Source organism: Stenella coeruleoalba (genome assembly GCF_951394435.1).
Source record: "Stenella coeruleoalba genome assembly, chromosome: 11".
Classification (NCBI taxonomy): Eukaryota; Metazoa; Chordata; class Mammalia; order Artiodactyla; family Delphinidae; genus Stenella; species Stenella coeruleoalba.
In genome coordinates this window covers 89937412-89961492 of record NC_137157.1, presented here as the reverse complement: position 1 = coordinate 89961492, position 24081 = coordinate 89937412, and the positions used below count along the sequence as shown (strand labels likewise).

General features: G+C 38.5%; 1 protein-coding gene across 1 annotated transcript in view; it reads left to right on the top strand.

Annotated features, from left to right (window-relative positions):
- The window catches only part of PTPRO (protein tyrosine phosphatase receptor type O), a gene marked incomplete at its 5' end in the record, with an annotated part of 228574 nt that overhangs the window by 110166 nt on the left and 94327 nt on the right, over positions 1 to 24081 (top strand). The window contains 2 exons of the mRNA XM_079936966.1: positions 8213 to 8486; positions 22532 to 22690. Coding sequence (XP_079793092.1) covers positions 8213 to 8486; positions 22532 to 22690 — 433 coding nt within the window. The remainder of the gene's footprint in view (positions 1 to 8212; positions 8487 to 22531; positions 22691 to 24081) is intronic.

The window sequence follows — 24081 nt, the reverse complement described above, 5'->3', positions numbered from 1 at the left end:
TTGTTTGTTTTTGTTCATTTGCCTAGATTCCTCCGCTCATACCTTTAGAGTGTGTCCTTTTATCCCAAGTGGTTCGTTATCAAGTATTTTTTCATTAAAAGTTCCCCTAATAGGAATTTGGGAGCCAGCAGTTAACATAACAAATGTTTTGCTTCTATTGCAGAATGCAAATCTGTTTCACTCCCCTGCTTAATAAGCTGTAAGTGGCTTCCCATTGCCTTGAGCAATAAGCCTCACCTTTTTTAGAAGGACTTAGAAAGTATCCTGTGATCTAGCTTCCACTATTGACCATTCTTATGTTATTCTGGTTTCTCAAATACATTGTGCTTTCTCCAGCCACCAAATCTTCATATACACTGTTCTTCACACATCATATTTTTTCTCTAAATCTTCAGCAGGCCATCTCTTACTATAGCCTGTACTTACCTGTATAGACTCTTACTCTAGGTTAGATCCTGTTGCTAGGTCCTCTTTTATCATCATTCACTTCTGTACAATGCCTCTTTCACTTGTAATTATTTAAAATGGTATATTTCTTCTCTTCTGTTGTAGACTCCAAGCATCACTGGAACCAGGACCAAATTTCTTTTCTTCACCATCTATATCTTCAGCACCAAGCATACAGCAGGCACTCAATTTTTAAAAAATATTTTTAAAATTTATTTATTTATTTATTTTTGGCTGCGTTGGGTCTTCGTTGCTGAGCGCGGGTTTTCTCTAGTTGCGGTGAGCGGGGGCTGCTCTTCCTTGTGGTTCGCGGGATTCTCAATGCGGTGGCTTCTCTTGTTGCAGAGCATGGGCTCTAGGCACACGGGCTTCAGTAGTTGTGGCACGTGGGCTCCAGTAGTTGTGGCGCACGGGCTTATTTGCTCTGTGGCATGTGGGATCTTCCCGGACCAGGGCTCGAACCCGTGCCCCTGCATTGCCAGGTGGATTCTTAACCACTGTGCCACCAATTTTTTTAAAACTACATGAAAGTACACATTGAGCAAAGCATGTGTGTAAAGTACAGCACTTCATCTCCCTTGACTTCTGGGCTTTAATTTATCCGGCATGGAGGGATCAGTCCTCCAGGAAAATCATAAAATCCCAGTGATGGTGGAGGATACAGGAAACAGGAAACAATTTGCTTTAAAGATCTGAAAGTTCTGTTGTTGACAATGCTAACTCAAGGAGGAGGGGGGTTAAAGGGCAGTGCTTACAAAAGGTCACAAGGATCGCACCTAAATAGGTTGTGAACTATGTGTTTCTAAGCAGAAGGCACTCTTTGTTAACTATCCTCAGGATTTAATTAACTGGTATCACAGTTGGAGAGACACTTCCTGCCTGTGGGGAAATTCAACTGAACTCATCAATTCTAAAATAACTGATTAGCGCCTTTATCTTTCACATTATCTTTCTATAAGTGGGACAGCTACATTTTTACAAGCATCTTTCTGAGGTAAAACCACTTAAAAACTATCAATACTGTTAGGGATAAAGAAGCAGGGTAGAGAATTTAAAAATTCAGGCAAAATAATGTTTGTCAGTATTGCATGTTGAAGTAACACTTGTTATTGAAAATAACACTTGTTTCACAGAATTGACCTGTCAGAGACCCCTATTTTTCATAACATATTAAGCCAGAAGAATGTCACGCATTTTCAGAACTTGCCTGATCATTGGACTGTCAAGAACAGATGTATGTGATGGCTTTCTGGATGGTGGACCCACCTCCTCCCGAGTCTATCATCAACCAGGCAACTTCACAGGTCTCTAAACTCGTCACCATAGTAGGTCCCGGAAACTGTTCCCATGGTAACCTTCAGTCAAGCAGGTTAGCTCAGGCTGTCTCACACAGGTGTAATAATAGAAAAAGAAACTCTTTCATGAGGCCACAAAAAAGGGTAATATTGATTATTGAATAAGTAGACTGAAAGTCAGAGTGGTTATGGAACCATTTATGAACCATGGTGTTAGTGTCCTAAAATGATACATCTTCTAAAATGTACATGTCCCAAAGAGAATCAAGGAGAAAAATAGGTCATAAATACCGTAGCAATAATTAGCTATTGTTTTTGGAGGCTCTACTAAATATCACGGACTCAACTGGGTAATGTACACATATAATCTCACTTCCCTCCCCCCAAAACCTGGTCATAATAGGTTTTAGCTTTTCCATAATTTACCTGAAGCAAAGGAGGCTCAAAGAATTAAAATGAGAGACTTTCACTCAAGTGAGATTTGAACCCACGTTGGCCTACCTCCAAAGTTTCTTTTTATCTCCGAAACTGCTTTTTTTTCATGATATCACACTTTTTGAGCATCTCTCAAGCATAATTAGAGAAATAAATCATATTTGTGCTGAGAGAGTTCACCACCAATTAAGGACAAGTATGAAAGGTAGCATTTGGGCTACCTTTGTGCCTCAGTGTTTTCATCTGTGAAGTGAGATAAAAACTTAATGGGAGGTTCTGAGGATGAAATGAAAAAATGTATTTTAAACCATTTTATAATATATAAAATGTGATATGTGGCTATTGTTATTATCCTACCTGTCACATAAAATCTTGGCGTATCTCCTCAGCCTAAGTTTCTTTCCACTTTAAAAACGCCAGGTTGAGTTCTTTCCTCAAGCTTGTTTTCTTTGATCTCCAAAATTAAGAGCTCCACAGAGCTTCTACCCCAGGTCCATATTGACAGTCGGGAAATAATTACTGCATTAATATATATAATAAAATGCTATTTTACACACACGCACACACACGGCAACTTGCTAAGGAAATATTATTAGTATTTATTTTAAATTAATGCTTCATGGGTAAAAATTGACTTATCATTCTGCACTCTGGTTGTGCAGAGCAGAGTAAGGTTGAAAGCTGAAGGTGCAAAGATAATCTATTTAATCAAGGAAATGGCAAATGCAACAAATTCAAGGGCTGAACCCAGTAACCTACGGGCTGAGACTGGCCTGCAAATGTGGTTTTTTTGGGGGTTTTTTTGGTGTGGCACCTTTTATTTGTTTGTAACTAAACTATTTACAATATAATCAATGCCCATGAATCTATTATGACCCCAAAACAAAGCTAATGTGAACATTCTTCGACATGTTTTTTGAGCACATATCCATTCATTTCTGCTGAGCCTATATCTAGAACTAGAATTGCTGGGTCATGTGTTATGTAAATATTCAGCTTCAGTAGATATTGCCAGTTTTCCAAAATGCTTAAGCTAATTTACACTACCACCAGCAGTGAATGAAAATGCCACTTGCTCTAAATTGTTGTCAATACTTTGTGTTTGTTGTCTTTTTAATTTTAACCACTCTATGGGCATGTAGCTTGTGTTACTCTTTAACTCCTTAAAAGTTGCCTTGTGCTCTCATTATTTTATACTAGTAAAGGACGTGCTCTTAAAGATGTTACTATTAACTTTTTGATGGCCAAGTCTAATGACTTTTCTTCAATCCTTGCCTTTCATTTCTTACCAACATGTGACACCACTGACCCCCACTTTCTTCTTGAAACCATATTCCATTGACTTCCATGATATTACATTATCCTAGAAGGTACATCTTTATCCACAGTCCCAAAATCCAGTATACCCTTTATTTTATGTTTGCCTAGAGACAAACAAATGTGTTTTCTTTGGCCAGATTTTAATGATGCTTTTAGACAATGCCTGTACCCTCCCATTTGCTAACTAATCCATCATTCAATCCTCTTAAACTTGACTGTTTCACACATTTATATTACCTGCCAGACATTTGAGTTTTGGACCCCTTTACCAAGTAAGAGGCAAAAGAGATGAGGGCTCTGTCTCATGAAATCGTAAAGACAGAAATGGATGTATCTGAGCATGTAAAACATGAAAGGCAGTGTTGCCGTGAATGTGGACTCAGGCACTAAGAGAGAGCTGACATACGCCACCTGCAAAGGTACATGTAAGACCCACATACAGACGTCTGGCAGCACACAGCAGCTGGTAAGCACATGCACTCGGCAAGCAGCTTTCAAGAACCTGCTGTACGAGCTTCAGAGCAGTTTCTGGCACCATGCAATAAGCATGATGGAAGTTGATGTTCTTTTTTATAATATTGTCATCACTGAAATCATTATCATTGCTGTGATTATGGGTCAGACGCAATTTTAGGAAGGACAGAGTCACACAAAGCCTGTCTTTCTCTTTACTCCCAAATAGAATATATCCCCAATGTCTTGCACCATTCCTGATACACGCTGGTTGCTCAAAATTTTCTGAAGAATGATAGAATAAATAATGGGAGATTAGGGGGAGGCCATCCTTAGTCTTTGAAATCCACATCCAAATTCTGCTCTGACAGTTTCTGAAAGAAAGAAAGTATCAGGGCTGCTCTGGGACTTTAATCTTCCTGAAGGAACTGAAAGGACAGACTGTCTTGCTGGAAAAGGTTTCCCAGGAGCTGGACAGGAGGCTAAGTGGATGAATTACATAACGTCTGCAGAGAATTATGGCCATTAAGTGCTATATAAGCACGAGACACCATTAATACTACCATCTAAAAGAACTGAGCATCCCATCGCTTCTTATGTGGTAACCTTAGCACAGCAGAATTTTCTAAGTGTTCCCTCTAACGTGCCCTGTCTAATAATACTAATCATTGATTGGTTTGCCAGCTGAAGCACTGATAATGTTCTAGAAGCATGTCACACTGGCAGCTCACACGGGCAGATCTGGGGCAGCCAGCTCTTGTTTGAACTCTGGTCAGGTCTTATGTGAACTGTTACAACATCCTTACTGTGTGCTGACCTTAGATGGGCTCAGTCAGACAATTCCTAACTACACTAGGCCCATCCTTCTAACTATATTGGCCTTTCTAAACTGTGATCTGTCTAATCATGCCACTTCCCTGCATTCAAACAGTGCATGATTTCTTTTGGCCTAAAAATATCCAGATTCCTTAATAAGGCATAACTTGCACTGGGCTATTTGCTCTCTCCTCTGAGCATCCTAGCACTGTCTACCCACTCCAGAGCAACCTGGAGTCTCTTCCTACTTCTCCAGATGACTTTTCTCACTTTTGTTTCCCTGGGAAACTCCTGAGTACCTTTAAAGCATCCCTTCTACCCTGAAACCTTCCCTCATATCCATCTGCAGAAGCAGAATGAATTGCTATCTTCTCTACATGTCTATAACACTGAACAATTTTCTTGTATCAACCAGGACCTTTGGCTGCAAATTTTGGAAGTCCGACTTAAACAATTTAAGCTATAAATTGGGATTTATTCAGTGTGTATCTGTGGCTAGTTCTCTTCCTCGACCCACATCCCAGGGACTCATCCTGCATTTTTCTCCTCTTTAATGCTGTCCACTCTGTCTCCAGTAGCTTTTCTGTCCCAGGACTGGCTTTAGAACAGGTGACAGGCTCCTGGGCTCCCGCTTCCTTGCTGAAGTCAAACCCCTAGGCCCCTTCTTCTGTCTCAAGCAACTTACCTCTAGTTCAGGAAAAAGAAATACCAAGGGGCATCAGAACGTGTGGATCCTAGACCTTATTCTGACATCAATTAGCTGTGTGACATTTGCACCATTGTCCTCTCAAGCGTGAAATGAGGGTGTTGGACCAGAGAAATTTCTATATTAAACTTCGTTATGCAAAGGACATTTCAGTGAAAATATTTTGACTGCAGAGTTGAGCAATACCTTTACCAGTCTCAGAAAAAGAAAAAGAAAAAGTTTTAAACAGTTTTCTATCCACCAAATAAATCAGCATTGGCCTTACCTAAGTTTACCAGATCCATTTTGATTACTTTTAATACTTCCTTTTTGCTCTGCTTCTCAGCAGGGATGACATGCCTGCAACATACATTCAGAATTTTCTCCTGAATGTAGATTCTAGGAAAAGCTGAAGTGAAGGGGACAGAGAAGAAAAAAATAACATAGATGACATTTCTTTTAGGCTCGCTGCCTAGACTGCACTTAGCCTGCTGCCTTATCCTCATTAGTGCCACTGACTGAATCTGATTAGCCCACCCTGATTTATTTTTGGCAACCTGGGAACACATGGGCCAATGCTTATTTTAATGGCTGATACAATCATCCCCAAAGCTGTTGTTCGCATTTGGAAGATCAGTTCCTTTTCCTGGAGGCTTTAACTGTCTACACGGCATCATGGCACATGAGACATAGATTTCTTAAACACTTTACGAAATTGAGTTTATTTTTCCCTCTTTTCATTATCATAAACACTTCCAGTTTATTGGCTGTTAAAACATAGAGCAAAAAATTCTTAGTAATTGTGTCTCTGATGCCTGTAAACGTATTCTTTTCTGAGTTAGTGAATCAACTTCTATAATCAATAATGAATAGAAACCAGATTTCAGTGCTATTGGATACTCAACACTGGGTTTAGCCTCACGTTCCACCTGACCGCTGGCAATGGAGAATGGGTCACATTTCATGTTTGGTCCCCAAAGTACAGAACTCTGTTTTAGAAATCTGCCCATGTATCTGAGGATGAGAGACAAATGTGGATAAAGGACATTTAAAGAGTCAATCTGTACTGACAATCCCGGGTTACATAAATCTTCCCAGGCCTGCCCAGATCACAAACCACCTGGCATATGCCAGGCATTGGTCCTGGAGCTGGAGACACAGCTAGAAATAAGATGCCGTCTCTGCCTAGAGGACTTACAGTCTAGTGTGATAGGAATAGCGTGAACACAATTACGTCTACTAAATGTTAACATAGAATTAAACTTCTCTTAATGGCCAGATAGTCTTTATAGGTCCTAGGACCTTTAAAAACCAGACTTCTTACAAAATGAAATAAGAAGAAAAAAAGGTCAGTATGTTTTTAGGTGTAGACAGTCACTTTTAAAGGATTGATGCATTGCACTCCTGATTTGGTTGCTGACAATATGTGAGGTACCAAAATCAATAAGTAGATTAATCCCAAGAGGAGAATGATCACATATAATTAATGCAATCGGCAATCCTTTCATTCATTTAACAAACAGTTATCAGCTATATCCTGTCTGTCAGACTCGCTGTTAGGAAAATAAGTCAAGAGGACAAGGCAAAGACATGTAGAACAACAGTGGAGCTCAGTCTTGGTACTTGTGTACGGTGGTTAAAAGTCCAAACTACATGTGTGACCTGGAGCAAGTGACTTAATCTTTCTGGCTCTCAGTTTGCACAGTGACAGACTGAGATGGAAATAATAATATCTACCTCGTGAGATAACTCTGAATATCACATGAGATGATCGTGTTTATAGCCTGCCTAGCTTGGTACCTGGATCCTTGTAAGTCCTTGACAAGTTTCAGCAATTTTCCTGTCCCACTTTCGTAGAAAAGAAACCTGAGCCTCAGCACAATGAAATAACTTGTCCTGGACACTACATTCCCAGAAGGTAAATTAAAAACAGAACGGCAAGTGTTAGAAAGTCTATGAGTTTTGTCAAGACCAGAGAACAGAAGAGGATGGATTCTGCCTGTGGCATGTGGGAAAAAATCAGGAAGGAATATTTAAACCAACTACACAAATGACTTTTCAAATACTGTTCATGAGCCTTTATCTGGAGACTCGGAGCAAAGTTTTCAGTCCACTAACTGCTGATTTTTCCATCAACGCCCACGGTTCCTGAGCCTGGTCCTTTCCTCAAAGAGCATCTTAGTTTCTCATATTAAGGACTGGCTAACCTTTAATGAGGATTATCACAGGTTTCTCAGCCCTGACTATTTTAGTTTCCAGAACTGACAGGTGAGACATCAGAGAGGAAATCACTCCCTTGAAACATTCTTCTAGAATTTTCCTAGGACTATGGCAGGACTACTCCCTCCAAAGTAAAATAGTGCTTCTTCAAACCATACAGCTTCTTCAACATAGGTGAAACGAAGTCCTTCCATAGGACTTCTCTGGAAGTCGAGTGCCAAGATGATTTTCATTCATTTATAATTACGCATTTCCATGGTGTTTATTTTGTGTTTATTACATGACACAACCCATGAACCGGAAGCAGCTTTTCAATCAAGAAGAATGCTAAAAGTAAAAAATCCTGAGAAGATCAATTGCCACAGTAGGGTTAATCTCCCTCGTTCTGCTTTTCCTCCTATGCTAAAATACCTACGCAACTCTATTTCACAAAGCAATGCTTATCACAACACTAGTTTTGGGGAAATTATGTCAGTATAATTTTATTGCAACATAATCTGAAATTTGACCTCATTTCCTTTTTCTCTCTTTCCTTAAACAGAATGCTACAACATTCCATGTAACTGTCCGAGATGATAATAGCATTGCTGTCTCTTTAGAAGCTTCAGATGTCATGAGTCCATCATCCGTGTATGTGGTGAAGATAACTGGTGAATCAAAAAATTACTTCTTCGAATTTGAGGAATTCAACAGTACTTTGCCTCCTCCCGTTATCTTTCAGGCCAGTTATCACGGCCTGTATTATGTCATCACTCTGGTAGTGGTAAATGGAAATGTGGTTACCAAGCCATCACGATCAATCACTGTGTTAACAAGTAAGCATCGTGTGCAATATTGTTCTCTGTGTCTCTTTGTTGGGTGTATTCCCCTGGGGGTTCTCATGAAAACAGAGCCCAGAATGGCAAGATCAATTGCCTTGAAATCGAGTGACAAGATTCAAGGTTCTGCTTTACCTTAAGAATACAGTCCCTTGCTGAAGCTGGATCACGTTTTACTGTAACCTTTTGTTAATCAAAATGTGTTTAAACCAAAAAAAGTCAACCTATTTTGAGATTGAATGACAATTTTAGATTCATGATTGGACGATGTAATTTGCTGCTATATAATTTAATAGTATGATTATAGCTAAGTTTTTTTTCTAGAACACATATTCTCATATTAAGCAAATTGCTTTTTGAGGCAATGAATTTATGCTAATATTTAGCTGCCTCAAAATCAAAATTACGGGCTTCCCTGGTGGCGCAGTGGTTGAGAGTCCGCCTGCTGATGCAGGGGACACGGGTTTGTGCCCTGGTCCGGGAAGATCTCACATGCCGCGGAGCGGCTGGGCCCGTGAGCCATGGCCACTGAGCCTGCGCACCGCTCCGGAGCCTGTGCTCCACACCGGGAGAGGCCACAACAGTGAGAGGCCCGCGTACCGCAAAAAAAAATCAAAATTACATAATTTTAGTTGAGAGTAAAAGATATCGTTATTTACCAGTTGCTATTCCTCACCTCACCCTCAAACTAGCCTAGGCTTCCACTGCCCAAGAATAATGCCAAGAAAAAAAAGTCAGTAACATTTTAACCTTCAGCAGCACATATCTTAAGAGGTCATGCTGATATTAGAAATTTTTTAGGAGTGGTTTTAACTACATATGATTTTCATTTTTCTCTCTGCCTTTAATACATAATCTCAAAGTAAAATTCGGCTCTACTATATTTGTTGATGTATGGAAGAAAAACTGTTATCTATAAGATGGTAGAGTTTATCACTAGAGCAATGCAATGTCTCAGCAAAGTTCTTTTTGCTCTTTGTTCCAGTGGTTGCAATCTTTTGTTGTTGTTGTTGTGGCCTCTCCCGTTGCTGAGCACAGGCTCCGGACGCGCAGGCTCAGCGGCCTTCGCTCACGGGCCCAGCCGCTCCGCGGCATGTGGGATCTTCCCGGACCGGGGCACGAACCCGTGTCCCCTGCATCGGCAGGCGGACTCTCAACCACTGCGGCAATCTTTTAATTGCCATCTATACGTGATCTTTCTGGCCACAATTAAGGAAAAGGACATAGTGCTATTTTCTGTTGGGATAAAAGGAAAGAGAAACACCAAGAAGCAAGAACTCAGAATCAAGCTAGAGGACATATTTTTAACATGTCTGTCAAAAATTAATTAAAGTTTCCCTTGGCAGAGTTCCAGGATCCATACTGAGTTCTAAAAACTAGGAATGGCACAGACTCAAGACCTTCAAGGTTTATACATATAATGAACAAATCTAGGACTGAGCTGAATTAAAGGAAGGACTTGCCTGGTAAAATGCTGTCTTAAACAAGCTCCAGAAATGGCGAATTAGGAGCTAATAGAACCAGGCAGCAGATCTAGGTGTATAATGCCTATAACATAACACTTGGAATCAGAAGCTCTGCGTTACTTATCTTCATAATTTCATAAGCATGACCTAGCATGACCCTTATGCTTAAATGGTGATCAGTAAATATTAATTCAATTTAGCTGAGCAAGTAACGGAACCAGGAAAAAAAGGCTGAGACACAGAGCAAAATAAAACTAGTGACCGTTGCGGACCCAACACTCATTAGCAGGCACTCAGCCACTCTGGATCAAAGCTGGAGGCGTCGGCCCTTGAGTTAGTGGTTCACAAAGAAATGTGTTAAGTAAGTAGATGGTGAAAGATTTCTGGAATATCTTGTTGATATTTTAGCATGTGCAGTAAGTTCTACTCAACATGTTTTCAGTTTTCTTTTGTGATTTCTCCTTTGATATGTGGGCTAGGAATTGTGTTGTTGAATGTCCAAAACTTTGACGATTTTGCAGAGATCTCCTTATTGATTTCTAGGTAACTGTCGTTGTGATCAGAGAACATGCTCTGTGCAATTTCAATGCCCAGAAAGTTGTTGAGATTTGCCTTATGGCCCCAAATATGGCCTCTCTTGTGCTTTCTGTGAGCACTTGGTGGGTGAAGTTTCAATATCTGTCAATTAAGTCGGGTTGGTTGTTCAAGTCTTCTCTACCCTAATGATTTGCTGTCAGTTTGTTCTAACAATGACTGACAGAGGGAATGGATTTGTCTGTTTCTCCTTTCACTTCTTTTAGCTTATGCTTTAGTTCGAAGTTCTGTTGTTACGTTGTTAGGTGCAAATACAATACTTTTAGGTTTACCATGTCTTTTTGATGAGCTGACCTTTTTATCTATATACAATGTCACCCTTTATACCAAATAATATGCCTTGTGTTGAGGTCTATCTTGGCTGATATTAATATAGACATTTTAGTTTTCTTTTGTTAAGTATTTTCATGGTATACCTGTTTCATCTTTTTAATTTTAACCTACTTATATCTTTATATGTAAATGGGTTTCTTGTAAACAGCATAGAGTTGGATCTTGCTTTTTTCCCCAATCTGAAAATCTCTGCCTTTTAATTGGAGTGTTTAGACTAGAACTAGCCAATAAAAATAGAATGTTAACCACATACGTAACATTAAATTTTCTGCTAGACACATTAAGAAACTTTCTGAAAAGGTGAAATTAATTTTAATAACATAGTTTACTTAACCCATTACATTCAAAATATTATTGTTTCAGTATGTCGACTAAAAAAAATATGCACAACCTAAAAGTTGAGTGTTATGTTTTCTTCGGTGGACTTACTAAGGACTTCAAGCCCGGGAGGGAGCGTCTCAAGTAACCCTGAGAAAACTGCTCCAAGGAGGTGAGGGGGGAGCCAGGATATACAGGAGTTTTGCAACAAAAGGCAGGTAGTAGGAACAAAAGATTATTGTTAATAAAAGAAAACTAGTTAAGGCATTTAACGTTTTTCTATGTGTGGGAAGATGCAAGGGTCTGGGCTCACTGAAATCATTCCTTTGATACGCACTTCAGCTATCTGGGGCCTGTATCCTCCGTTCTCACATCCTGAGTTTCCTCAGGGCTCACCATGGGGAGTGGCTGCAATCACTGATGACTGTGACATCCTTTGTTTACTGATAAGGCGGCAATGTTTTATTTCTCAAGTATATAATCAGGATATACAAATTTACACATTTTTTACTCTTAAATATAATGAAAATAAATAAAATTTAAAATTCAGTGTCTCCATGGCACTAGCCTTATTTTAAGCGCTCAACAGCCATATGTGGCTAGTGGCTACCAATTTAAATAGTACAAGCTTAGATCATTTATATTTAATGCAATTAAGTATATTGTTGAATTTAACTTAAATCTTCCATATTGCTAGGCTGTTCGTGTGAGGAGTTGGGTCACTCCAGTCAATAGTTGAGCTCAGTTTAAAGTACTATTAACCTACAGTTCATCACAGACTTCAAATTCTTCTGGTCAATGGTAGGTTGCCAGCAGTGACAGAAGGTGTTTCTCAGTGTTCCAGTTCTACCCTCAATGTTCAGCAAGTCCTGAACACATGCACCACAGAAGGGATTCATGATTTTGCCTCTCCCTTACCAATGGACTTTTTACTAGTGCTAACTTTTGGGGGGATGGGGGAGGATCTTGGTTCTCCTCGTTCAGCCTCAGGCTTAGGCAGATGTTGTGATGCTAAGTGGGGCATTCTCAGCATTCCTACCCCTTGCTATACACTCACAGACAAAGTCTACCTTAAACCTGTAGATGGTCTTGGGTTGGAGAGTCTCCTGCCTCTTCCCCATAGTAGCAGAACTCTACCTTCTATCAGTGCGTGAAGATCATGGGTACAAGGCTGTTTCTGCCCTTGACTCAGGAATATACATCTTTTACTTCTACCTGTCCCCCAGAAGGAGGAAGATCTTTGCCAGAGAACTGAGAGGGAAAGAACTTCTACCTCTTGCCAAGGCATTAAGCGTTTTGCTTTGTATTTTAAAAAAGTCCAGGGAATTAAGTTTTCTCCTTGATGTCTTAATGGTGCTAATTATCACTTGCATCCCTGTGCCCTGGAGGGTAGGAGGGTGGCTCTCCTGCCATCAGTATTTCTCCTGAGCACCTGATGGAGGCCCATGTAAAGGGCTAGAGAGAAGTGGGCTCCACTTGTGCCTGGGAGCCCCACTCATTTTAAACCAGCTCTGTCCTATACTTTTGGACAGAACTTTTGGATGATGGAAATGTTCTATATCTGCATTGTCCAGTAGAGTAGGCCCTCATTTTTAATTTTATTTAATTTTGATTCATTCTAAGTTTAATTTAAATAGCCACAGGTGGCTGGCAACTACCTTCTTGGACAGAGCAGTCTAAACTGTTATTTAGAACACACTCCACCTTTCTGGATCAGGGAAATTTTAGTTGCTTTCTTCTTTCCTGCTTTAATGGTGCCCCTTCTTTCTGCCATGCCCTACTAAAGGTAAAACAGTTAATGTGTCCCTTTTCTCCTCAGAGGGGCTTGTCTTTAGAATTTAGTTCATTTGGTTGCCTTGCAATCTTATTTCTCTGATAGACACAAGAAAAATTGTGTCTCATGGATTATTTGACTTTTTCTTCTCACTGTTGGATGTTGGGATGCTGCAGGAAGGGGGACCCCTTCCAGGGCCTGAGAGTGGGCTCTTGTCTAACACTAGGAAATGAATTGTCCGAGGAAACTCATGTGCTGACAAAGCAAGAGATGTGATTGGGAAGGGGCACCTGGGTGGAGAGTTGAAGGGTGAGGGAACCCAGGAGAACTGCTCTGCCACGTAGCTCGCAGTCTCAGGTTTTATGGTGATGATTCACGGTCCTTCCTGGCATCGCTTAGCCAAGATGGATTCCAGCGAGGAGGATTCTGGGAGGTTGGTAGGACATATGGACTGGCATCCCCTCCCTCCTTTTGACCTTCCCTGAATTCTTCCGTTCGTGGTAGCTTGTTAGTTCCACATTCCTTACTAGGACTTCCGGTTTAAGATAACTCATGCAAGCGGCTACTATGGTGCTTGGCCAGGGCGGGCGATTTTAGTCAGTGTTTCCCCTAACAGGAGGATAGCATTGGCTTGCAGTTTTCTACATCTTAAGCAGAAGAGGAAATTTGCATTGATATCTAAAGAGTAAAAATTGATTAATGATGGTTTATTGTCTCTCACCCTCTACTCTATTTTTAAATACTCAATTACACCATCCCAGATTTTTAAAGCAATAATAGGTTGGGAATATAAAAACTGAGGGTTAATGCACAAATATTTCTGTGACATTAGGCACGAGGTGATGGGTTTCAGCTTCCTTCTTTAAAAAAGAGAGTATTAAAATACATGATGACTAAGATTACTTTTGAGCTCTAAAGTTAGCATTATTTATCAGTTAATGATGTATTTTTGCCATCTTTATTTTTCTAAGGGGAAGCTTTTCTTGGAAGTTTAGGAAACATTTGTAGGATCTGCTCCCAGAGTTGACACATTGAGGCTAAAAGGGTACATTTGTTACAGTCATTTATTCTGTGTTAGATCTTTGTCTTCATGAAATAAGCAATGACAAAGCAATTGGCCCTGGGGCAGTCCTTTGATATTTCTCTACAGTTGTTCTGAGTCTGGCACTCTCAGAGAAAGCTGAGGAACACGGCAAAGAATAAATACAGCACAAACAAGTCATTTGGCCAGTTCAAAAGTTCATAACCCTTAGGCTCTGACTTCTGATTAATATTTAATTGATTGAGAACCTTCAGTATATAATGTGCACATTAGAGAGAAGGAGTAGTTTCTCAATAGATAAAATAATACATGAAAACAATTGCTTAGAAATTTGGGAAATGCTATTTACACACTACTGTCTCCTGTGTTTGCAAAGTCCTAGAGATAGTGGCTGCAAACACGGCAGAACACACAAGGGGACACTCTACAAATACAATATTCCATACAAATTCATCCATGATAATAAAAATAATGCATGAGTTTTTATTTTATGTATTACCTACATTCTTTACGCCATGTCCTAGGTGGCAGAGAAATAAAAATAAAATACCCACACTCAGAGATTGTATATAGTAGTGGAAAAGACAAATATATAAGTGCTGTAAAAGAATTATGTAAGAGACTGCCCAGCCTTCTTAGGGAGCACTGGGAAGAAGAAACAATTCTTTAAAAATTATTGAAAACTTGCCAAGTGAATAAAGAGTGGAAGATGTCACAATCAGAGTTAAAGGGAATCATAGGTAAAAAGAATGGGGGCATATGTGCATAGCATGGCACACCTGTGAACTTCAAGAGTGAAGGTGGCAAGAACCTGTGATTCCAGAAAAGAAAGGGAAAGGTGGCTAGAAAATGTGGGAGGAGGCTTGAATACTTTACAAAAGAGTTTAGACCTTAACCTCTAAGTGCTGAGGAATGAGGACACATCTTATGCAAAGAAATGACATAACACGATTTGATTGGGGAAACCTCCTTCTTGTAACAGAACTACAAGCCACAGGATCCTGAATCCTGATTGGAATGGACAAATTATCACACAGATATTTTGAACAGTGGATCAAAGTGTGAACTTTAGAGCCAAAGAAAACTGGAAACCATAATGTAGACGTTGGCAGATTATTACATTCTCTTAGTTTTCTAATTCAATATCTATTCCAGAGGTTAGCAAACTTTTTCTGTAAAGGCCTAGGTAATAAATATTTTATGCTTTGTGGACCATATAATCTATGTTGCAATCATTCAACTCCACTATTTCCGCAGAAAAGCAGCCATAGATGATATGTAAACAGATAAGCACGGCTGTGTTCTTAGGAAACTTTAAAGACACCAGAATTTGAATTTCATATAATTTTCATATGTCATGAAATAGTATTCTTCTGTCAATATTTATCAACCATTTTAAACTGTAAATACCATTCTTAGCTCATAAATCATACAAAAACATGTGGCAGGCCAGATTTGGTTTGTGGGCTATAGATTACTGATTTGGTAGAGGGTGCTATTAAATAATATCAATTTTTTGTAATAAAACATTTTAAAATAAACTCCTTAACAAAGTATGTAGCACCTGGTATAAGATTAATAAATATAATTAATACCGATGGCATTAAATAGAAAATTACTCAACGGGTTGGGAGCAAAAGAGAACCAAAAGAGATCAGGAGGGGAAAAGTCAGTGAGGTGAAGGTGACAGGTGTAAGTCAGAGACTCCGACAAAAGTGAGAGTATCAAGTAGGCTGCAGCCTTAAAAGTTTTGAACCGAAGTAAATAAGAAAAATTAAGATGAGATTGGAGGCAGGAAGAATAATTCAGAAAGCTATTTAAATATTCCAGGAAAGTATCATAGAGGAAGAATTTTCCTCTACGCTTCTAGGTTCTTCTGGCTGGCCTAAGAATTAAATTGATGTGAGACAGATTAGTAAGAGAAAATCAAAACTAAAATGTAATAACATGTATACATGGGAGAGACCCAGGAAAACTGATAACTCATCAAACTGGCCAAAACCTTCACCTTAAAGACCATCTTCAGCTAAAGACAAAAGAGGATGTCGGGGTGGTGGTTTGGGACTACAAAGGGGAGGAAGGCAAGTGACCTGGAGATGGAAAAGTAAACATTTGGTGAACAAATGTTTGCTGGGCCACACAGAGACAATGGGACACAGAGTGGACTCTGATCTCCAGGCCCTGCTGAGTTTCCCCTGCCACTTCCAGCCCATTTTCTGTGCAAATACCTCTGGTGATAGCTCTATTCCAGGAACAGGCCCTCTATCTAAATTCTTTTAGGCAGTTATGGGGAAGATTAAGGGTTCTTCCTGAGTCTTCTTTTTCTTAAAAATACTCAGCCTAAGTTACTCCTCATGCCAAAGAGATACATTTTGGGGTGGCAAATTTTGCTCTCCTACTAAAGAATTGATGGAGACTCAAACTAAGTTAGTGGGTGTAATGGTAACCATCCTCCTGGACCATGGGTGGCTGCTGCAGCCAGCTCACCTTAATGGCCTGCTTGGATATAGCTGAACCATCAGGTCAGGTCTCAAATTATCATCAATACCTATTACAAGAGCTCTGGCCTGGGACTTGGAGTGGTCCCTTTTCCCTACTCCTGCCATCAGAAGTGAGGGACTAATCCCATGTTCATCTCCCTCAAGAGGGCTATGTCAGAAGACACACGTTCTTAGGTTGGTCACATTGAAAGCAAAGGATACTGATTACTGACTCAACAGCTTTTTTAGTTTTAGTTCCTCAAAACAGAACAATCTCAGAAAGAAGCACCTCTTAGCACTTAGCAGATACTAGTAAGTACAAGGCTACCTCTGCTTTCTTGAAACAGTATTTGCTCCACATTTGCTTTTGTTTTTTCATCTTCTAAGAGAGTCACATCCAGAACCTTAAAAATCTTCCTATTTATGATCTCTATGAATGGTTCAAAGGTAATGAAGGAACAGAAAATATTCTTCCATTTGAACATCAGTTTTTATTATATGGAACGCCTAATGAGGAAATAATAATGATATTAAATGTCATTTTAAAGTTTTTTATTAAAAGAAAACATGGGAACTTCATGGTAGGATTTTTAGTAAAAATAATGCAGTAAAGTCCCGCTTTGTCATACACTCTGTGCTCCCACCAAAAAGTGAAAAGAAAAACAGAAGTATATTTCCAGGCTCAAAAATAAGATAGGTGTCTCCATTAATCAGAAACTCAAAATAGGGAAGTAGGCTGAAGTCATGGGGCCCCTGTGCTCTGGGTCTGAAAGGAGACAGTACTGAATCTGGGCCCCTGTAGAGGGGGAAGGCTTGAGTCGCTCTACACTAGATATGGCCCAGAGCCAGACTCTTTCCTTGGAGTAAAGATTCTTCCTGCTTGTGAAAAAAAAGCACATATGGAGGCCTAAGGATACAGGCAAGGGACACACATTCTTACTATCAAGGACCAAGCTTAGTTACCCTCTGACTCAGAGAATGAATCTGTGAAAACCACTATACCATCCACAACATGAAGAACCCCAAACTAATGTTATATGTCCTGGTTCTAGACTGCAGATTCTGGTGAGCTGAAAGGATGCTAAACTGCCTCAAAGCAGTGAGGAAAAAACAAGAAATAGGGCAATGAGAAAACAAAATTTGGCCTAGGGCTTATATTTTAGAACACACAAAGAAATCTATGCTAAAAAAGATAGGCAGCAAAATTATTATACTATTTTATATTTTATGTAGCAATGTAACAAAAATTTACAGTATGTTATGATATACAAAGTGATAAATGAAAGAATTACACCTATTAAAAAAGAATTGGGCTTCCCTGGTGGCGCAGTGGTTGAGAATCTGCCTGCCAATGCAGAGGACATGGGTTCAAGCCCTGGTCTGGGAAGATCCCACATGCCGCGGAGCAACTAGCCCCGTGAGCCACAACTACTGAGCCTGCGCGTCTGGAGCCTGTGCTCCGCAACAAGAGAGGCCGCGATAGTGAGAGGCCCGCGCACCGCGATGAGGAGTGGCCCCCACTAGCCGCAACAAGAGAAAGCCCTGGCACAGAAACGAAGACGCAACACAGCCATAAATAAATAAATAAATAAATAAAATTTAAAAAAAAAAAGAATTAAGGAATAATGAAACAAAAATTGGCAAAAATAAGACAGAAACATATAGAATAAGTATAAATTTTAAAAATAAAAAATACAATCATTTAATTTAATTGGTTAAACTAGATAAAATTAATTTAATTAATCAAATTTAATGTTAATTAATTGAAAAACTTCAATAGATGGGATAAATTCTGTACTAATAAAAATTAAATGAAGTCAGTAAATTGAAAGATGATATTGTGTCATTGTCCCATGATTTAGCACAGTGAGACAATACTACCACAGGTATGGAGGTGGAGAGATTCTAACCAATGAGATTAAGAGATTAAGAAACATATGGAGGGGATGATTCGCATTATATTTGAAGAAATCATTATGGGAATTTCCAAGACTTGAAGAATGACATGAATCCACAGATTGACAAAGCATTCCAAGTACCTAGACGATAATTCACAACTAAGACCAGGGCTTCCCTGGTGGCGCAGTGGTTGAGAGTCTGCCTGCCGATGCAGGGGACACGGGTTCGTGTCCTGGTCCGGGAAGATCCCACATGCCGCGGAGCGGCTAGGCCCGTGAGCCATGGCCGCTGAGCCTGCGCGTCCGGAGCCTGTGCTCAGCAATGGGAGAGGCCACAAGAGTGAGAGGCCCGCATAACGCAAAAAAAAAAAAAAAACTAAGACCATACCTAGATACGTGATGGTGAAACTGCAGATGATCAAGCATAAATAAAAATAAATTAGAAGTTTAGAAGATACTAATGGACAAAAAGCATAGTATCCACAAAGGAATAACTATTAGACTGACAGAAGCTTTCTCTTCTGCAATAATTGGTGCAGGAAGACAATGGAGCAATATCCTCAAAGTGCTGAGGGGAAATCAGACTACCCAGAATTCTATACCCAGCTAAACTACATCAAGAATAAAGAAATTTTTTTTGTATACAGAGCCTAGGAGAATTTAACACCCATACTCTAACTTAAATAACTATTAAATTATATGTTTCAGCAAGAAGAAAAAGGTATCCGGATGAAAGGCACAGGACACAATAAAAAATGACAATGGGGAAGTGATATATGGCAAAGTTTACGTTAGAAATTAGCAGGAAAATATGGAAAAAGAATCCATGAAACAGGCAAGGGTATCAAACAAATGATTTTAAGAAAAGGGAAGCTGAATGACAGATAAACATATGAAAAGATATTCAATCATTTTCTTGAACAGGAAATTGAGACAAAATTTCACAGGCTTCAGAATGACAAAAATTAAAAAGACTGGACTTCCCTGGTGGCACAGTGGTTAAGAATCCACCTGCCAATGCAGGGGACACAGGTTCGAGCCTTGGTCTGGGAAGATTCCACATGCTGCAGAGCAACTAAGCCCATGCGCCACAACTACTGAGCCCACGTGCCACAACTACTGAAGCCCACAGGCCTAGAGCCTGCACTCTGCAACAAAAGAAGTCACCACAATGAGAAGCCCACGCACCACAGTGAAGAGTAGCCCCCACTCACCGCACCTAGAGAAAGCCCACGTGCAGCAATGAAGACCCAACACAGCCAAAAAAAAAAATTAAATAAAATAATTAAAAATAAATAAAAAGACTGACACAAGCAAGTGTTGGAAAAAGAATATGGAGAAACAAGAACTATCACACAAAACTGATAGATAATTGACATCAAGTTAGAAAACATTTTCACAATATCACAAACAGTTGAAGATGTGCGTACTCTACTATCCAGGACTTCCAACCTAAGGAAACATGTCCCAAAACACTTATTGCAGCATTATTTGCAAAAGTGAGTGATTGAAAACAACCTATATAACAACAACAAAAAAAAACACAAATTATATTGTTTGTATAGTTGTAAAATGGATGCTAAATTTTCTAGAGATACACCAAGATGGACAAATCTCAAAAACGATGTTAGGTAACAAAAAGTAAGCTGCAGAATCATACGTACAATATGATACCATCAACATGACATTTTAAAGTATGTGAAGTAATAGTCCATATGAATATTGGACACTTAAAAATATAAAAGTGAAAAACATGCATGGAAAGAGAAACACCATATTCAGAGTAATAATTTACCTCTGGCCAAATTATGGGAGGCAAATGGGATCAGGGTAAGTTATACGGGGGAGTTTCACCTATATTTTGTAATGATTAATTTTTTTAATTAAAAAGGAAAAACTAAAGACAAAAAAGTAATAAATGAAGATAATAAATGGTTTCTATTTTTAAATAACTACATTTCTCTGTCCAGTCTCACCTGGTTCCTGAAACAAGAAAGGGAAGTATAACAGGATAGTTGGCAGAGAAATGAGTAATGAATTAGATCAAGATTTTACCTTGTCATCACTGAAAAACACATGAGTAATTACAGCTCTGGTTTATGCCACATCCCTTAATTTTTCAAAAAGAAAAACAATGAGGGAAGTAACTGGAGAGATGGTAAAATATTTCTAGAGAATGCATTTGAGTTCTAGAAAACAGTAATTCTTGTATTGAATATACCTTAAAAATGCCTGTGCATGGACTTTAGAATTTACAGCTGACCTGGGTTATATATGTTGAAGCTGAGGGAAATACAGGAAGCAAACATGTAAGTAGGCATTTTAAAAATTCTCTTAGTTTAAAATTTAAGTTGTTGGCACAGCTAACAGAAAAATCACAAAATAAAATCTCTATGCTCTAACCCTCTTGTATCTCTTGAATTTCAAAGTTTGACTATGGTTTTGATGTACAGACTTCCTAACTCAGGGCATGAAAGATTGAGTGGACCTCTAACTTCTCTTTCCAGTAGACAGACCCCCGGTGAGGATGTGAAACTGGGCTGCAGCAGTGGAAGAGTTATGGCTCTGTGGCTGCTGTTTGCTGTTAGCTTTCATTTTGTTTCTCATATCCAGAGTCAATAAGTGGATTGTGTAGACTCCCTGGGTTAGTCATTAGACTGAGTTGGAAGAAAGATCTTCAAATGGTTCAAGGCTTCTTTGGGATTAATCAAAGAGAAATACTCAGCGACTTCAGGGCTTGGTTTGCTGGTTTCTTTACATGACACTTAAGTGAGTTCACTCTGTTCTCCCTTTAAGTAGGAAAACCAAGGATGAGACAAAGCTAAAATAGAAACATTCTAACCAGAGAACATTGCACATAGTCTACAGGGACATGATCCCAATATATGTTGCAATCTGAAGGCCTTCCAACTTTTTTATAGATGTTGGCTTGGTTTTTGGTTTTATAGATAGGCTTGGTTTATGAGAAAATTCCAGGAAAAAATTAAGAATTTTAACATGTATTTTCAGTCTTCCCTGGATCTCATCAGTCAAAAGCAAAAATAGGTTGAGAGAAAAAAAAAAAAAATAGGTTGAGATACTGAAGAACAAAATGAAAGATATTTAGCTACAGATTGAGACAAAGTAGGTAATTATTTGTTGAATGAACTAAGTTTTGGTTTCTTATGTTATTGGAACTGAAATTTTCAAAGTATAAAATTTAAACTAAGGATATTTCATTTAGGCTATAGATGTCCAAGAATCCTCTCAATTCTAAAATTTTGAATTAAAATCAATTTTTCTATAATAGAAGAGTTGACTCCAAGCCAAATTATTTAAAATATTTTCTTGAACGAAATGAATGCAAGTAAAACTTATCCATTAGTTCCTACTGAAGGGTGAGGGGCCTCCGGCACTTTACAAGACTTTGGCTGAAGGGTGGGATGTGGAGGAGATGCAGACATACATCAATCACAGTTATTAAAAAAATGAGTATTTACAAAGTTTTGTGATGAATTAACAACTCATGCAAAATAGAAATAAACATTTTAAAATTTCTGTACAAAGAATAGTTTGCTAAACATCATAAACTATAATCCTCACAACATAGGATGGTTGGCAATGTTATACTTGACATAAAAAAAGTGCTAAGTTCACACAAAGAAATAACTGATTATTGAAACATTTATCTTTGGTTAGAGCCAAAATGTATTTTCTGCTACTGGTCTATTATTAATGTCAAATTTTCTTGGCTTGGGGAAAAGAAAAATGAACTAGGAATCTGGAGATACAGACTCTGTCATGTCCTTGTTAAATTACCTTTGACAAGTAATTTAAAGTCTGAGTTATCATTATTTTTATATGTTGAATGATGATATTAAATTTGCTCTTCCTAGATCTCAGGGTTGTTGCAAAAGGCAAATGGAAAAATGAATATGAAAGTTCTTTGAAAGGCACAAATCACTATTTAAAATATGCATCATTAATTACTGCTAAGGAGAACGCTCAACTCAGGAGTACTGAGGAGTTTAGTGTCTTACAGATAATAAAAATATGTGTAAAATTCTAATAGGTGTAATCCTTGGCCCTTCCAAGTATTGATAATGGCCTTTTGCTCTTTCCTTAATTCCCCTTTCTCCATTAACTTTCCTTCTGCAGAACCTCTTCCCGTAACCAGTGTTTCAATATATGACTACAAACCTTCTCCTGAAACAGGAGTCCTGTTTGAAATTCATTATCCAGAAAAATATAACGTTTTCACAAGAGTAAACATAAGCTACTGGGAAGGTAAAGACTTCCGGACAATGTTATATAAAGGTAAGAGGCAAAAAGAAGATGAAAAATGATGACTATTACTTTTACATGATTTTTGCCAAATGGTCTTGCTCTTGCTCTGAAGAGGTCTTATAATTCACTATTTGGTCATAAATGAACGAATAAAAATAGTTACTGATGCGTGAAAATATTGTTATGAGGAGTCTTAGAATGTCTGGTTCTTTAGAGTCATGTGTCATGCGTAAGCATAAGAAAAACTCAAATTATTGTGACTCACATGTTATTCTTGCCAGATATTATTCCTGCATGTCTGGTGCAGGAAACAAATTCAAACTTAAATTTAGAAGCACCTCACGTAACCATTTCTTTCTGAGTGTGTTAGGGCACTTCTAGAACTGGGAAGCTAGAGAGGTGCCTTTCACAAAGTTTCACTTGGAGATGGTCCAAGATTATTCTCAAATGCAAAAGACAATGCTTTTTAGGTCCTTTGTATATATTTATCTGTATGACTAGCTAAATGATTGCATTAATATACAAAAATTGGTTTCACTATTTTTACTGGCTTGATGGGATCTTGAGAGAGAGGAGAGCCTAGGGGAATTAATAATTTCGAAAGAACTCAACTTTTCAGGGGCAGAGGCAGGTCAAGAGGGAGAGGGATAGGGAGAGAAGGAGGGAGGGCCTTTGGGGACTGAACTGGGGAAACGTAAATATTCTCAGGATCAAGCACCATAATATTTATCTGCAGAGAGTGTAGATGATGCTCTCAAATTTGATTAGTTGTAACTGGAAACTAAGTAGAGGACAGGTACTCAACCACATACGGCATGATATCCAGAAATATCTCACTTTGACTTGCTGCTTTTACAAACTCCTGAATCTTCCATGGATTTTTTTTAATGAGACATTGTTTAAAATATATGCAGTGAATTTACAGGGGTTTTAAACTTTAAAAAAAATCAAATAAACATAAATAGACTCCATAAATTACTGCATTCTTTATTTTCAATGAAAACAGATTATCTGCAAATTAATAATTGAGACCTTATTTGCTTTTTGATCACATGCAAATATAAGTTCAGAAATAATTGAAAAGCAGTCACTGAAACTTTTGTTGAGCTAAATGCCATGAGTTTAAAAATAAGTTAATTAATATGCTCTTTTTAAATTTAATTAATTTAAAATTATTTTTGGTTTTTCATTCAATAAATGGTATTTTGTTTCTCTCATTTCTAACTTGGATTGGAATTTTAAATTTATTATTATTTTTCAAAAAAATGTTTTCCAAATAAAATTCAAATTTTTTATTTTCTTCTTTTTTCAAGCAGGTCCTATCCGCCAAATGACAGACAAACTGTTTTATTTTTTAAATAGGCTATATTCTACAAGTGAGACTAGTGAAAACATTTCTTGTAAAATTATTTTTTCCTAAG